The sequence below is a fragment of the Artemia franciscana genome, chromosome 13 (genome assembly GCF_032884065.1).
Source record: "Artemia franciscana chromosome 13, ASM3288406v1, whole genome shotgun sequence".
Classification (NCBI taxonomy): Eukaryota; Metazoa; Arthropoda; class Branchiopoda; order Anostraca; family Artemiidae; genus Artemia; species Artemia franciscana.
The window spans coordinates 39,036,270-39,050,853 of NC_088875.1; the positions used below are offsets into that span (position 1 = coordinate 39,036,270).

Here is a 14,584-nt window from a genome sequence, read left to right on the forward strand (position 1 = left end):
TTATACACATTTTCAGGAAACTTTTGGTTGAACCCAAACGAACTTGGGCATTGGATTAAAACACAAGTCTTACCAAAATGAAATAAGTTTTGTTTTCAATATTTCTGGTTAGGCTGAGTAACACTGAATTCCTAGTGGCACTTTTACTTTATAGTTTCTATTAACCAATCAAATCACCGAAATTACCTTTATTACTAGTTTTTTATTTGATATTAGTTTCCTGTTCTTTTTTCTTACTCGTTTTCCACTGTTTAGGCAGAAGGATTTAAAAAAATAATTTTCATATATAAACCGAACATAAAATAATTTGCCGAATTGTAATAGAAGAGTTTACTTTCACGCAAGTTTCTTTTTCGTGTTTGTGACATCTTCTGAAATACTCAATTTTTTTTGTAAACATTGCCGACCACGCCCCACAGTGGCATCAGTGTTACCCGGTGTTACCGGACCCGGTGATAACGAGTCGAACCTACTTTTACCAGAATATACCAGAAGCCAGGTATAATTAGATATAGTCCTAAAATAGAAATGTGCCAAATATATTTCTTGAGCAAGTAAAAAAAAGTCTGCGAAAAGCAAGGTGATTTGGAGAATCGAATGAATAACCATCTCAAAAAAGTGCCCAAATAATTTAACATAATCCCGTCTGGCAACAGTGGTCGAATAACAAGCTTCCCAGTGGCTTGTGTCAATCAACCAGACACCTGTTCAAGACTGAAGTAAATATTTAGTAATTGCTGAGTAGTTTATTGTAAAGTATCATTGAACAATTGAAACACGTTCCACAACATTTTACTTTGGCAAATTAGTAACTAGTTCTGCAAATGTTAAAACGAGTCTTCTTTTTTCGTGGTTTCAGTTGATAACTGAGTCAAGCTAAATTTGAATGCCCAGAGGAACTCCTCACTTTCGAAACAATATATACCTGGTGGCAGAGGTCAGGAGTGCCATTAATCTGTGTCACTTTAGGACGCAACGAGCCGTGATGGGCCGGAACAAGCATGTCATAAATGGGTCTCTTCTTCTAAAAATCAGAGCTGATTTGCATTTAATTCAATATCGTTACTTCGATACACAGCGGAACCCTAAAAAATGCAATGCTATTCATTTCACCTTCATTAACTTATACATTTAACGCGATTACTAAATATACTACAAAAATTATGCTTTACATCCGGCATATTTACTTTGAAACTTAATATTTATATTTAGTATTTTATTCATATTTTAAACTTATATTTAGCCCTATGATTGGTATACTGATTTACTGAAAATCCATCCAATTTAAGTAATATTTCTAATCCAAAATCTAATCAAAACTATTGACTAAACAATATACGAGGTTTTAATCTATTCATCTATAAATGTTCGTTTAAAAAAAAATTACCAGCTGTTTTGATATACTGAAACCGAACGCTGATTACTGATTGCTATTGATTAACCTCCTATTGAACCGTTTCAATTACATACCGACGGGTCCAGGGGGCAGGGGGACCCTGTCCCCCCTCCAAGATTTTTTTGGCAATCTTTCCCTGTTTTTTGTCTTTTTTCATCCTTTTCCTAGATTAAATTTGTCAATTTGGTCAATTATTGGTACCTTTTTCATATCCCCAGGTTTTGCTCATTGGTGCCCTTATCACATTGCCCCCAAGATTTTTCAATCTTTTTTAGAATAAGTTTGTCAATTTTGTCAATTATTGGCACCTTTTCATATCCCCCCAGTTTTTGCTCATTGGTACCCTCATCACATCCCCCCCCCCCCAAGATTGTGCTCTAGATCCGCCCCTGCAATTGCAAATATTAAAAACTAAAAGCACTGCCTCACATCATTGACATATAAAATCAACGAAAATGGAACCCAACGCAATGAGAATTTACCAAGGCTGTATGTAGTGAGGGTTGGTACCAGGTTCGACCCCTCACCCAAAAACAACTTTTTGTCCGAGACATAAAAACACGCCACAAAAACGTGTATTAACTAATTTTTGATGCGTTTAAGGTTTTTTTGTACCTCCTCCCCCAACGAACAAAAATCTGATCACACCCTTGGAATCAAATAACTAGGCACTAAAAACAAAAAATATAATGGAATAATACCGGAATGACACAACAAATAGAAATAAACGTCAGGATAGAAACAATTATAACAGAGTGTTATACTCAGGTGCACACCAGACGGTGAAAAGCTGGAAGCTCCTTAGAATGTACATCACTGATAAAAGCCAATGCCACAATAAAATGCACAATAGCATATTTTTTGTGTGTTTTTTAAAGTTTTTTTTTGTAACCATGTCTCTCTTTATGCAATCGAACTGTTTTAATGGTTTTTGGTTTACTTGATGCGCATTTTTAGGCCTTTTCTTTCTCCCGAATAATATATATACTGTAACATACCGTATTTCAAACTATCACTACCGAGAAAGACCTGACACTCTTAAAATTCCCATTTTTTCCTCTATTTTCCGTAATATTCCTCCTAGTATTTTGCAAAAGCCCAAGTTCAGGTGGGTCTTGGAGCCAACAGTCCCGCTTTAAATTTCAAACTATGGAATTTTCGACTAGTTTTTGCGACATTCCAAACACAGCCAGTACAACAGTTTATTTGTCTGACTCTTACCAGTAAGCTTCTGGTAAAAGTCCTCGCTATTGAAATCTCTACATAGGGATGAGGAGACCGGATGACATAAATACGAAAAATATATTAGTTTTTAAAACACTTAATCCCGAGCAGACATATTTTAATGATAAAAAAATATTGGCAATAGGAACAGATTATGTACATTATAATAAAATTAATTACAATAATAACAAATTACAGACAAAGGCTCCACCAGGAAATTTCGCTAGGGAGGAGGGGCAAATTTCCAGTCATGGGGATAACTTTAGAACGAATAGGTTTGATGCTAACATATGACAGAGTTATAAATGCGTTAATAGGTAGTAATGTCTCCATCAAAGGAAAGGACCCGATTTAAACAGGTCCATGGGTCAAGTGTACTAGGTATATTTTGAAAATACCCTTTTTGCATCTTCACTTAAAATGCCTCTTTTGGCGTTTCTATAGAGAAAATGCCCATCCCATATGTTTCGAAAAATGCCTATTTTTGTAATGCCATTTAAAAATCTGAAAAATCCTTGCTATTTTTGTGAGCGAGCCCCCTTGTCGGGTCAAAGGGGCGAAAACGGGGGCGTAAGTATCAAAGTGAATTTTTCTGGTCTTCTTCCTACTCGTGGGGGAGGAGTTTACCCGTACGTTCTGGGGTCGCTCATAATCCATTCGTTTTACTTTTCTGTTGTCTTTTAGCTGGTACCTTTCAACTTGCTTCTCTTAGTTCAAGATTTATGACAGTTGGATACTTTCTGAAAAGTGTGTTGAAATAACTTTTTAAATTCATTAATAAAGGTGTGTTCTAAAATTTTAGTTATCATAATGATAATTATTACTTATTATTTTTATATCAAAAGATCAGCATATCAATAACCGATAATTAACATTTATTATATTTATATCAAAACATACGGATAACAAATCTAAAATTGATCCATTCAAGATTTGAAAGTAAACAATATAAAGTTTGTATATATTGAAACTGAACTTTTCCGAACTGAAACTCTTTTTTTTCCGGAGGATTGAATAGATTTATGCATACACTAATCGTGAAAGTTCTTAACTATTGGAGTTGTTGTGGATTCTAATCAAAAAGTAGAGGAAAACAATTAAAAAATTTAAAAATAAGACGCATTACTAGAAAATTTCTGAGACTTTAAGAAGGTCGATTCCGAGATATTATGATAATTAATAACAACATCATTTATTGAACAGGGGGATTCTACTTTGTTTCCTTCAGCAAGATTTCCTCGGCCGTAAAAACGATATAACCCATACATTCATTTTTTACGAATTTTCTAATGTCTAAAAGTTGCTGTCTTTTTTTCTTTTTTTGGTTTACTTTACGGTTTTGCGTGTTTTCCTTATTCTCGTGGGACTTGTATCACACCCTAGCTCAGTAATTTCCAAACCTTATATTAAATTATATTATTTACAGAATTATATTACATTATGTTAATAAAGTTTTATTAAGTTATATTATAACTTCATTATTAAGTAATAAATAACTTCAGCGTAAATAATTAGTGATAATTAGCGACAACTTCAGCGACAATAACTTTAGCGTAAGTATTTTAATAATTAAATTACCATCACTAGATATGTTTGCTTCCTCATTTTGATTTTCTTTTATTGCAATTGCGATTTCCACTTTGAGTTAATGCATGCTGTTAATAACTTTAGCACGAGTTAGCCAGCATACTTCCCAATAGTACAAGTAACTCCAACACGGCTTTATATCCAATCTAACTTATAATAAACTGTTTCTATTTTCGGTTTTTATATATAATATAGAGGAAGATAAAAAAGCTTGTGGTACCTTGGAAGTGAAGGAAAATTTATTTTGTGAGAAAGAATTAGCGACAGTACTAAAAGAATTGAAAAATGATAAGGCTCCAAGTGCTGATTGTGTGGTAAATGAGTTTCTTAAATATGGCGGCTCTGAGGTTAGAAATAAGTTTCTGAAGATATTGAAAATGATTTTTGAAAAAAGGGAAGTACCTAGTAATTTTAGAAAAACCTTACTTAAACCGCTGTATAGGAAAGGTGATAAGAGTGAATGTGGTGATTACCGAGCCATTAGTCTGTTCCCTGTAGTTAGCAAATTACTTGTATATACTTGTAATTACTAGTATTATGTTGCTTTTTAGACTGAGAAATGTTGTACACAATGTTTTAAAAGAAGGACAGTGAAGTTTTAGAAAAGGTAGAGGATGTGTCGACCTAATTGTCACTCCTTGGTTAATAATCAGAATTATGAAACACTTTTAGTCCTCAGTTGTAAAGATTATGAGCGAGCGTTCGATTCTGCTGATAGAACAGCATTTGCGAATGTCTTATCCTTGTACGGTATTCCCGATAAATACATTAAAGTGATTAGTGCTATGTAAGGGAATAACACAGCTGCGGTTAAGGTAGGCAATGAGGTTAGCAGCATGTTTCCTAGTAAATTAGAAATTAAGCAGGGCTATGTTCTATCCCCCTTTGTAGGAATCATTTTGAGGGATTTAGTCTTAAGTTGCACAGGAAAGGAAATGGAAGACCACCAAATCAGAAGGGGAGGAAAAGTCTCCTGGACTTAGATTATGCTGACGGTTTAAATATCTTAGATAAAAGTGTGAGCAAATGAATAACTTTTAGAGGTTTTGTGAATTCAGGGTACTATAATAAGTTTGAAAATCAATGTTAAGAAGACTAAGTGACTAAGGCTGGGAATAAGTGAAGATGAAAAGGTGACGTTGAATAACAAAAAGACTGATCATGTGGACAGCTTCACTTACCTTGGTAGTATTATTAGTAAAGACGGTGGGAGCAGTGAAGATGTTAAAAGTAGAATAGCCAAGACCAGGGTATTTTTTTCACAGTAAAATAAAGCTAGTAAGAATACGAAGATAAGCATGCAGACCAAGATTAGGATATTAGAAGCTACAGAGATGACAGAGGTCAAATATGGCTCTGAAGCAGGGGCGCTCCGAAAAGCGGCTGAAGATTTGCTTGTTGTTTTCCAGAGAAATTGCGTACAGACTGACCTGGGTACCTGGCTGACTGACCGTATTTCGATTAGTAGACTGTACGAAAAGTGTGGTTCAATCCCGTTTTCTAGGGCTATAATGAAAGAAAGATTGATATGGCAAGGGTATGTTCAGCGAATAAAGGATGACAGATTGCCGAAGATTGTTCATTTCGGCCAACCGTCTAGGGCTAAACGGAAAGCGGGTTGTCCGTGGCTGGGGTGGGAGGATGTCATAAAGAAATATTTAAAGGAAATGGGAACTACCTGGGAGATTGGAAAGAGGGAGGCTTGGAATAGATTGGGATGGAGGATTACTGTGCGTAGTTGTGCTGGCCTTAGGTGGCTTAGTGCTGCGGTGAGCTGTTAGCAGCAGTTAGTTGTTGTAATTTTCGTTAATTTTCTAAAAACAATTAAGTTTCTCACTTTTATTTTTTGATACAAGAGCTGCTCTGTGGAGCATGCAGCGCATCTAGAAAACATCAGAATTTTTTTTTTCATTTTAACTAGTGCCAGAAGGCCAGTTTTTTGTTCTGAAATTGATTTTGCACCATCTGTACAAAGCCAAACGCAATTATTCTACAATATGCCTTTCTCGTAAGAAAAAAGGGTCAATTACATATAAGTTTTCCGGCTTTTCCATAAATAAGTTTACAAAAATCTTCGGTATGTTATTTTTTCGATACATCAAAGATATCCAATTAATTACGCAGTTGCAGCTACATCAATTCCTTCTTCTAATTGTAAGGCAAATTTTGAAGTGCGTATCTGAGAAACTAATTAATCGAAAAGATTGTATCGTCTATGGTCCAATCGTCAATCGTCTATTTGTTGAACCTTGAATAGAATATCTACCAGCATCTACACAATCTTGCTAATTCTACCCTGGGAATACAAACCTAGCTTTTATTGAACCTGGGCCAGTAAATGCCGGAGTCCCAAAAGGGTTAAGATATTTCGCGTGACTGAGTAGTTTCAATTTCATTTGATTTTGTCAATCCTGGCTAATACTCGCGCTTCCCCATAAACTAGTCCATGCCTCCATTGGAGGCGCGCCTCCCAGTACGGAAAGCGCTGCTCTAACTGATCAATGGCTTTGTAAATTGTATATTTAACAGTTAGAAAAAAAGGGGAAAGAAGACAAGTTGGAATTCCGCCACGGATGTCAGAAGTCCTTTCCACGCCACATTATTCTATGACCATGAGAATAATTTAAGGTTGTTTGTCACAGAGATTTAAAAATATGCCCTTCTTTTCGCCTAGCGAAGCTCAGCCCGCTGGTACTGAAACTTTCAGCAAGTAAAAGACTGAAAAGCTTCCGAGTCACAGCATTTTTAGAAAGAAAATTCTCTGTTTCTCTATACAATCACGACGCACTTTCTATATTTAATTTCAGGTTACATCCTATGAAGCATTTGTTGAGTGGCCCGATGGACATATGAAACGTATCTATAGACCTACATGTGAAGAGGGTCGTAGACATTTATCCGGTTGGGCTATGAGGAATACAAATAACCATAATTCAGCCATTCTGAAGAAGTCCTGTCTTGGCGTCTTAATGTGCACACTCCGATGCACAGCAGAACGTGGTGAAAAAGTTAACTTGCGACCGGCTATATGTGACAAAGCCAGACGAAAGCAACAAGGTATTTATCAATTAATTACTGATAATCAAAGAGATGCATTGTAATGAGTCTTTAATTACGCATCGCCGATGCTTGTTGAGCGGGTTAAGATAGTAAAGTCTATTTGCAAATTGAAAAGAGTTGAGGTAATTCATGCGTGTAGTATTGCATTAGTGCTGAGCTTTTCATTGACTTTTATCGAGAACAATTAACTCTACCAAACTTTAAAATTTAATTATCCACCTGAACTTACTACGAGTTATTAAATTTGATAAAGAGTGGTGTGTTCATCGTACGACAATACTCCGATCGTGGAATTGTTCTGCTGTTCATTTATTCAAATTTTTACTACATGATAAATAAAAATAATATTGTCAGTCTTGTTGTCAGTAGCAATATTTTTTGTAGAGAGGGCAGGAAGCTGTGCTCTCCCCCATCCTGATTTTCTGTTCCTCATTATTTTGCTCCTCATCCTGATTTTGAAAATACCTTTTTCTACGGAAATTTTCATTGAAAAACACCTTTTTCTTGTAAAATCATTGTAAATATTGAACAAACGACAATTACCTCCCTTCAAGGCACTGAAAAATGCATTATGCCCCCACCCTCCGTAAATTAGTTGGCATTGAATCCACTGCTAGTTGTCGGATAAAAACTAAGTTGTATGGATTTTGGACGTACTCTCCCAAACCATTTCAACACGCACGTCACAGGTATTAGAAAGTTTTCCTAACTTCGCTAATTTGCGTCGGTGGCCCACGGTATGGTTGTTGGTGTCAAGTCACATCGACAGTTTTCTAAAATGCCAAGTGGGGCCCACTTGGTCCTTCGTGATATCCCGACCACACCAAAGAAGGGAGTTAGGTTAATTATAATGAAATATACTTACATGTGATGAACATATAATAATTTAGTAACAAAATCATGGAATATACAACAGAGAATTATGGAAAGAAGGCCACCCAGAACGGATTATATTATACTCCTAACCAACTCTATATATTAAATATTTAATTAAAATATACCTGCATAGTAGTTTTTCTCACTGAGACTAAGTGAATTATCTCCGGATCCAGACAGAGAAATTGGTTTTATTCCGATCAATAGCTTGAGTATGGTCTATTATGTAACATCCTAAGTGTACGTCGTTATTACGTAACTTTCCACGTGCGTGTCCTCCTCAGTTATAAGTGGGGATTCCCAACGGCCCTGAAAAAACATGTCACGTGTGAATGTATCATCCTTAAGATAAGTAAAGACTCCTCTATTACACAACAATCAAAAAAAAAATCCTGAAAAAATGTCTTGAAGAAAGACGTCTTAAAAAATGCCTTGAAATGTCTTGAAAAGTCTTGAAAAATATCTTGAAGAAAATTGTCTTAAAAATGTCTGGAAATGTCTTGAAAAAAAATCTTGAAGAAAAAATGTCTTAATAAAACTCCCCCTCTTGACTGGTGGACTCTAACATGTCCAAATACGTAACAATCAAAACCTATGATGTAACAACCAAACCATATTACATAACAACCAAAGTAAACATACCGCATTACGTAAGAAATACCTGTATCTCGAAGAAAACATTCCCTATTTCATAACATGCACTTGTAACTCTTAGAAAACATTCCCTATGAAGTAGTTGTACTATACAGTTACAGGAGCGCTATTGCGCCAGACCCTGTGGTGCGTAATAACATCTTGAAGGACTTGTAGCTCCATTTGTGCAGCCCCTATGGGCCTTGCTAAAGCCAGTGAGGAATTTCAACAAACAGTAAGCACAGGATTCATAAAGAAATTAAATTAAAAAAAATAGTTTTTTTTAACTGAAAGTAAGGAGCGACATTAAAACTTAAAACGAACAGAAATTACTCCGTATATGAAATGGGTTGTCCCCTCCGCAATTCCTCGCTCTTTACGCTAAAGCTTTTAGTTGTTTTAAAAGGAGAATTGTGGCAAAGAGTCAAACTTTAGCGCAAAGAGCTAGGAATTGCGGAGGGGACAACCCATTTCATATACGGAGTAATTTCTGTTCGTTTTAAGTTTTAATGTCGCTCCTTACTTTCAGTTAAAAAAACTATTTTTTTTATTTAATTTCTGAACGTTTTTGAATTAATGCATGTTTGATTTTGGCTCTCCGCACATAAATTATTGAAATGAAATTTGTATATTAATTTTTTTTGGCTAAATGGTTTTCTCTTAGTTTTGATCGGACGATTTTGAGAAATAAGGGGTGGGGAAGGAGGCCTAGCTGCCCTCCAATTTTTCGGTTACTTAAAAAGGCTACTAGAACTTTCAATTTTTAACGAACGTTTTTATTAGTAAAAAATATGCGTAACTTAAGAATTAACTTACGTAACAAACTTTTATGTTCTTATATTTTTATTGTGTGTACGAGGGGGTTTTTACCCTCGTTAATACCTCGCTCTTTATTCTAAATTGTAAGTTTTGTCCCAATTCTTTAAGAATGACCCCTGGATCAAAAAGGCCGTAGAATAAATAGTTGAAATTACTAAAAATACTTTAGCATAAAGAGCAAGGTATTTATCTCCTCCTAAATACCTCACTCTTTATGCTAAAGTATTTTTAGAACCCCTCATATGCGTAATAATCTCTGTTCGTTTTAAATTTCAATGCTATTCCTTACTTTCAATTGAAAAAACGTTTTCATGTTTATTTTTTCATTGTTTTTTTTTTATAGTAATTTTAGAAAATCCTGCGCCCTTTTCATTGAATTTTTCTTCCCCCATGACATATTCCTCCAAGGGAAGATCCTCCCACATAGCCCCCTCCCATCAACCCCACCCCCCAAACCAAAAAAAATCCCCCTGAAAACGTCTGTACACTTCCCAATAACCATTACTATATGTAAACACTGGTCAAAGTTTGTAACTTCCAGCCCCTCCCCCAGGGATTGTGGGGGAGTAAGTCATTCCCAAAGACATAGTTATTATGGTCTTCGACTATGCGGAACAAAATGGCTATCTCAAAATTTTAATCCGTTGACTTTTGGAAAAATGAGTGTGGGAGGGGGCCTAGGTGCCCTCCAATTTTTTTGATCACTTAAAAAGACCACTAGAACTTTTCATTTCCGTAAGAATGAGCCCTCTTGCGACACTCTAGGACCACTTGGTCGATACGATGACCCCTGGGGAAAAAAACAAAAAACAAACAAATAAACACGCACCCGTGATTTGTCTTCTGGCAAAAAGTACGAAATTCCACATTTTTTTAGATAGGAGCTTGAATTTTTTTCTATATGGTTCTCTGGTACGCCGAATGCGATGCTGTGATTTTCGTTAAGATTTTATGACTTTTAGGGGATGTTTCCCCCTATTTTCCAAAATAAGGCAAATTTTCTCAGGCTCGTAGCTTTTGATGACAAAGACTAAATTAATTGAAACTTATATATTTAGAATCAGTGTGAAAATTCAATTCTTTTGATGTATCTTTTAGCATCAAAATTCCGTTTTTAGAGTTTCGTTTACTATTGAGCCGCGTTGCTCCTTACTACAGTTCGTTACCACGAACTGTTTGATATAAAAAAAATTCATTATTATTAAATATAAATTAATACTAGAAGATAGCCGAGAGACCCATTTTCAATCAGAGCAACAAACCATACAAATAATTCTATCTTATCAGTAAACGCTAAATTAAAGATGACTTTGAACCAAAAAAAATTTAAGATTCCTTTTATTAATAGGATAGATGTTAATTTATCAATGAGATCCTTGTGAGCATCCCAGCAGCAGGCTATCGACAGAAACGGAACAAAAAATATTTTGCTTCAAATCTTTTGTCTGATTGTTTAATCGTATATTTATTGCGTCAAAGCTGAGCGATACTAAACCCAAAAAATTACGATCGGTATACATAATTAACACTGTTGTGCGCAATTTAAATTTTATCCACAAGTGTGACAATAAAGTGACTCGGGAATAACACATATTCTTTTACCAGCCTGTCACCTTTAAATGGCCGAGTGGATGGGTGCGCTGGATTCAGGATCTGTTGTCTGAGAGGACGCGGGTTCGAATCTCAGTGTACCCAATTGTTCAGTTTGGGACGGGGGTCAGTGGCGTGACTCTGTAAGCTTAGCCAGAGTCGACCCAGCTCTAAATGGGTACCTAGAGAAATCTAGGGAAGGTACACAGGAAGGGTGTGGGAAAGCACAGGATGGTTGGCCTCCAACCCCCCATTGCACTTCCTGGCTGAAGGGCCAAGAAATGGAGATCAGCACCGCCGGTAGGGACTGTAAAGTCTAATGCCGTATCCTTTACCTTTTTTACCTTTAAATGGCATGTCGGCTCCAGCAAACACACCACCCTTACAAACCATTTAGAATCCCGCCAACCGAACACTCCCAGCTAAGTTCTAGGAAAGATTTATTTTGAAATAATTGGCTGATTTAATTACAACACAGCATTAATACATCTACAAACTGTTGGACTATAATAAAACTGTCAGCTCCTTAAGTCTAAACTATGTCTATTCTAAACTAAACTTTAAATTTGCATAAATTTGCTTTTCACGAACAGGTGTTAAAATCTACTAACTTCCAACAATTACGGATGATGTATGAGCAGTGCTTTTTTGATTGTCAAAATTTTTGAATCTAAAACTAAAAAAAAAAAATTATGAGTTGTGGCTCGTACAATGGACCTTGGGTGCCCTTTGAGTGAAATTGTCCTATTTACCAAAATGTGACTTCGAGACAAAATCAAAGCTGAAGTCAGCAGACAACTTTCTGCTGCAAGTGAGGGGTTCTCATCCCAGTTTAGAAAGTACAGCGCAAATAAAAATCAATGCTCCCTCGTAAATGTTAAAAAAGGGGTGATGATTTATCAACGTTTCATATTAACTATTGGCCATCAATGACACTTGATAATCGTTATCCTTTTTGTTATCCATTATCATATCCACGCAAGACTGCATTCAAGGAAGGGGTTAGGGGATTTTACCCCCTTCCCCCAAACATATATCCAACTCGTAAAAACGTAATAAAATGCATAAAACGCATTTTTGATGTGTTAAAAAATTGTACCTCCCTCCCTTCCTCTAAGAAAATCCCCCCGGACGAAAATCACGGATATGGCCCTGTATCCACGTAACTAAATTTAGAAAATTGAAGTTAACAGAACTTTCAAAAGCCACTTTAAAAAATTTTCTTCAGCTCCCTGAGAAGCAGTATTTATGTTTAAAGTCAACATGTGGCGGCATTCCATTTAAAAATAGCCAAAATCTTGATTTTTTTTTTTTCACCTCTAATGATTATTTTCAGTCAGTTATTCTTCGATGCTAAAATACATCCAATAAAAAATCAAGTTTATTCAACTGACAGTAAGGAGCAACTGGCTAGTTACCCTTCAATATTTTTGGTCTCTTAAAGAGGACAATAGAACTTTTAATTTATGTTCAAATGTGCCCTCTCCCAATGTTCTAGGACCATTGGTTTAATACAATCACCCCCGGAATAAAAATATAATCACATATTCGTGATCTTTCTTTTGACGAAAAATACAAAATTCCACATTTTTGCAGATAGGAGCGTGAAACCTCCACTATAGGGTAATCTGATATGCCGAATTTCATGATCATATTTTCATTAAGATACTTATGCCACATTTAACTTCAACCAGCAAATAATGTAAGATATTTGTTCTGATTTCGAAGACCATCTATATCTGTGATCCATTATTAATTAAAGCATCCACAACCCGAAGTCATTAACTGATTTTTTTTTAATTATTTAGTATTTTAGCATCAAAGCGCTTGATTTCAGCGTTGTAGTGAATATGACTAGCACCCAGGACACAAAACTTTATTTTTCAGCCCTCCAGAAACAAAGACAGCAATCAAACAGTTCGTGCTAACGAACTGTGAGTAAGGAGCGATCCGGCTCAATAGTAACGGAAACTCTAAAAAATGGAATTTGATATTAATACTTACATCAAAAGAATTGAATTTTCTTATGCTGATTTAAGTATATAAGTTTCATCAAGTTTAGTTTTACCGTTCAAAAGTTACGAACCAGAGAAACTTTGCCTTATTTTCGAAAAAGGGGGAACACCCCTAAAAGTCATAGAATCTTAATAAAAATCCCACCATCAGATACAGCGTATCAGAGATCCCCACTGTAGAGGTTTCAACCTCATATCTGCAGAAATATGGGATTTTGTATTTTTTGCCATAAGGAAGGTCACGGATGCGTGGTAATTCGCTTTTTTTCCTAGGGGTGATCGTATCGACCAAGTAGTCCTAGAATTTCGTGGAAGGGCTCAGTAGATATGACATTAAAAGTTCTAGTACCCTTTTTAAGTGAAAAATAAAATTGGAGGGCAACTAGGCCTCCTCCCACGCCCATTTTCTCCCCAAAGTCACTAGATGAAAATTTTGAGATAGCCATTTTATTCAGCATTGTCGAAATATCTTATAACTATGTCTTTGAGGAAGACTTAATCCCCCACAGTCCCTGGGAGATGGACAGCAGCTTATGCATTTAGCCCATTGTTTACATATAGTATTGGCTATTGGTAAGTATAGAGACGTTTTCAGGGGAGATTTTTCTGGTGGTGGGATGGGGGCTCGGGGGATTAGGTTACGTGAGAGGATCTTTCCATGGATGAATTTTCATGGGGGAAGAGAATATTCCACGAAGGGGTGCTGGATTTCCCTGCTTTATTAAAAGAAAAATCAGAAATTAAATAAATAAAACAAGTTTTCTGAACTGAAAGTAAGGAGCTGCATTAAAACTTAAAACGAACAGAAAGTATTATGTATATGAGATGGGCTGCCTCTCCTTAATAGCTCGCTCTTACGCTAAAGTTTCGTTTTTTAACTTCTAAAGAGGTTATTATTCTAATTAAACAGCCTTTGTGATTCAGGAGTCATTCCCAAACCACTGGAACAAAAATCAAGCTTAGATTATCATAAAGTTATTATTAGTTAAAAAAGAGTAAAATTGATATTCAAATATCGCTTTAATTATTGATATACGATGAGCCAAATTCAAAACCTGCATTTATTCAAAAATGATCAGAAATCAAATAGAAAAAACACACCTCAAGTTCTCAATGCCATAAAACCCATTAGAATCTTCGATCCGTTTCAATTTTAAACTGAGCATGCATTCATATTTTCTTTCTTAATTAAATTTTTCTGCTTTTTATTCAACATTTCCATTGGAATAGATATACTTATCTAGTTGTATATTATCATCTTCATGCAACACAAATCTCAGATATTTTGGTGCAAAACACAGGCTAGCAAACTCCCCCCAAAGCACTGAACTCCCCCAAAGAGAGTGAATCTAGTATTGTTACGTCAATCACGTATCTACGACAT

General features: G+C 35.7%; 1 protein-coding gene and 1 long non-coding RNA gene across 2 annotated transcripts in view; one reads left to right on the forward strand and one right to left on the reverse strand.

Annotated features, from left to right (window-relative positions):
• Nucleotides 1-14,584, forward strand: part of LOC136034912 (transcription factor glial cells missing-like) — a 29,547-nt gene that overhangs the window by 5,129 nt on the left and 9,834 nt on the right. Inside the window, exon 2 of the mRNA XM_065716416.1 lies at nucleotides 7,015-7,264. Within this exon, the coding sequence (XP_065572488.1) occupies nucleotides 7,015-7,264 (250 nt within the window). The remainder of the gene's footprint in view (nucleotides 1-7,014; nucleotides 7,265-14,584) is intronic.
• Nucleotides 744-8,871, reverse strand: LOC136034913 (uncharacterized). The gene is made up of 3 exons (XR_010619289.1): nucleotides 8,805-8,871; nucleotides 8,269-8,452; nucleotides 744-1,085 (listed from the first exon to the last, which is right to left on the reverse strand). It is a non-coding gene; the product is annotated as an uncharacterized LOC136034913 (long non-coding RNA).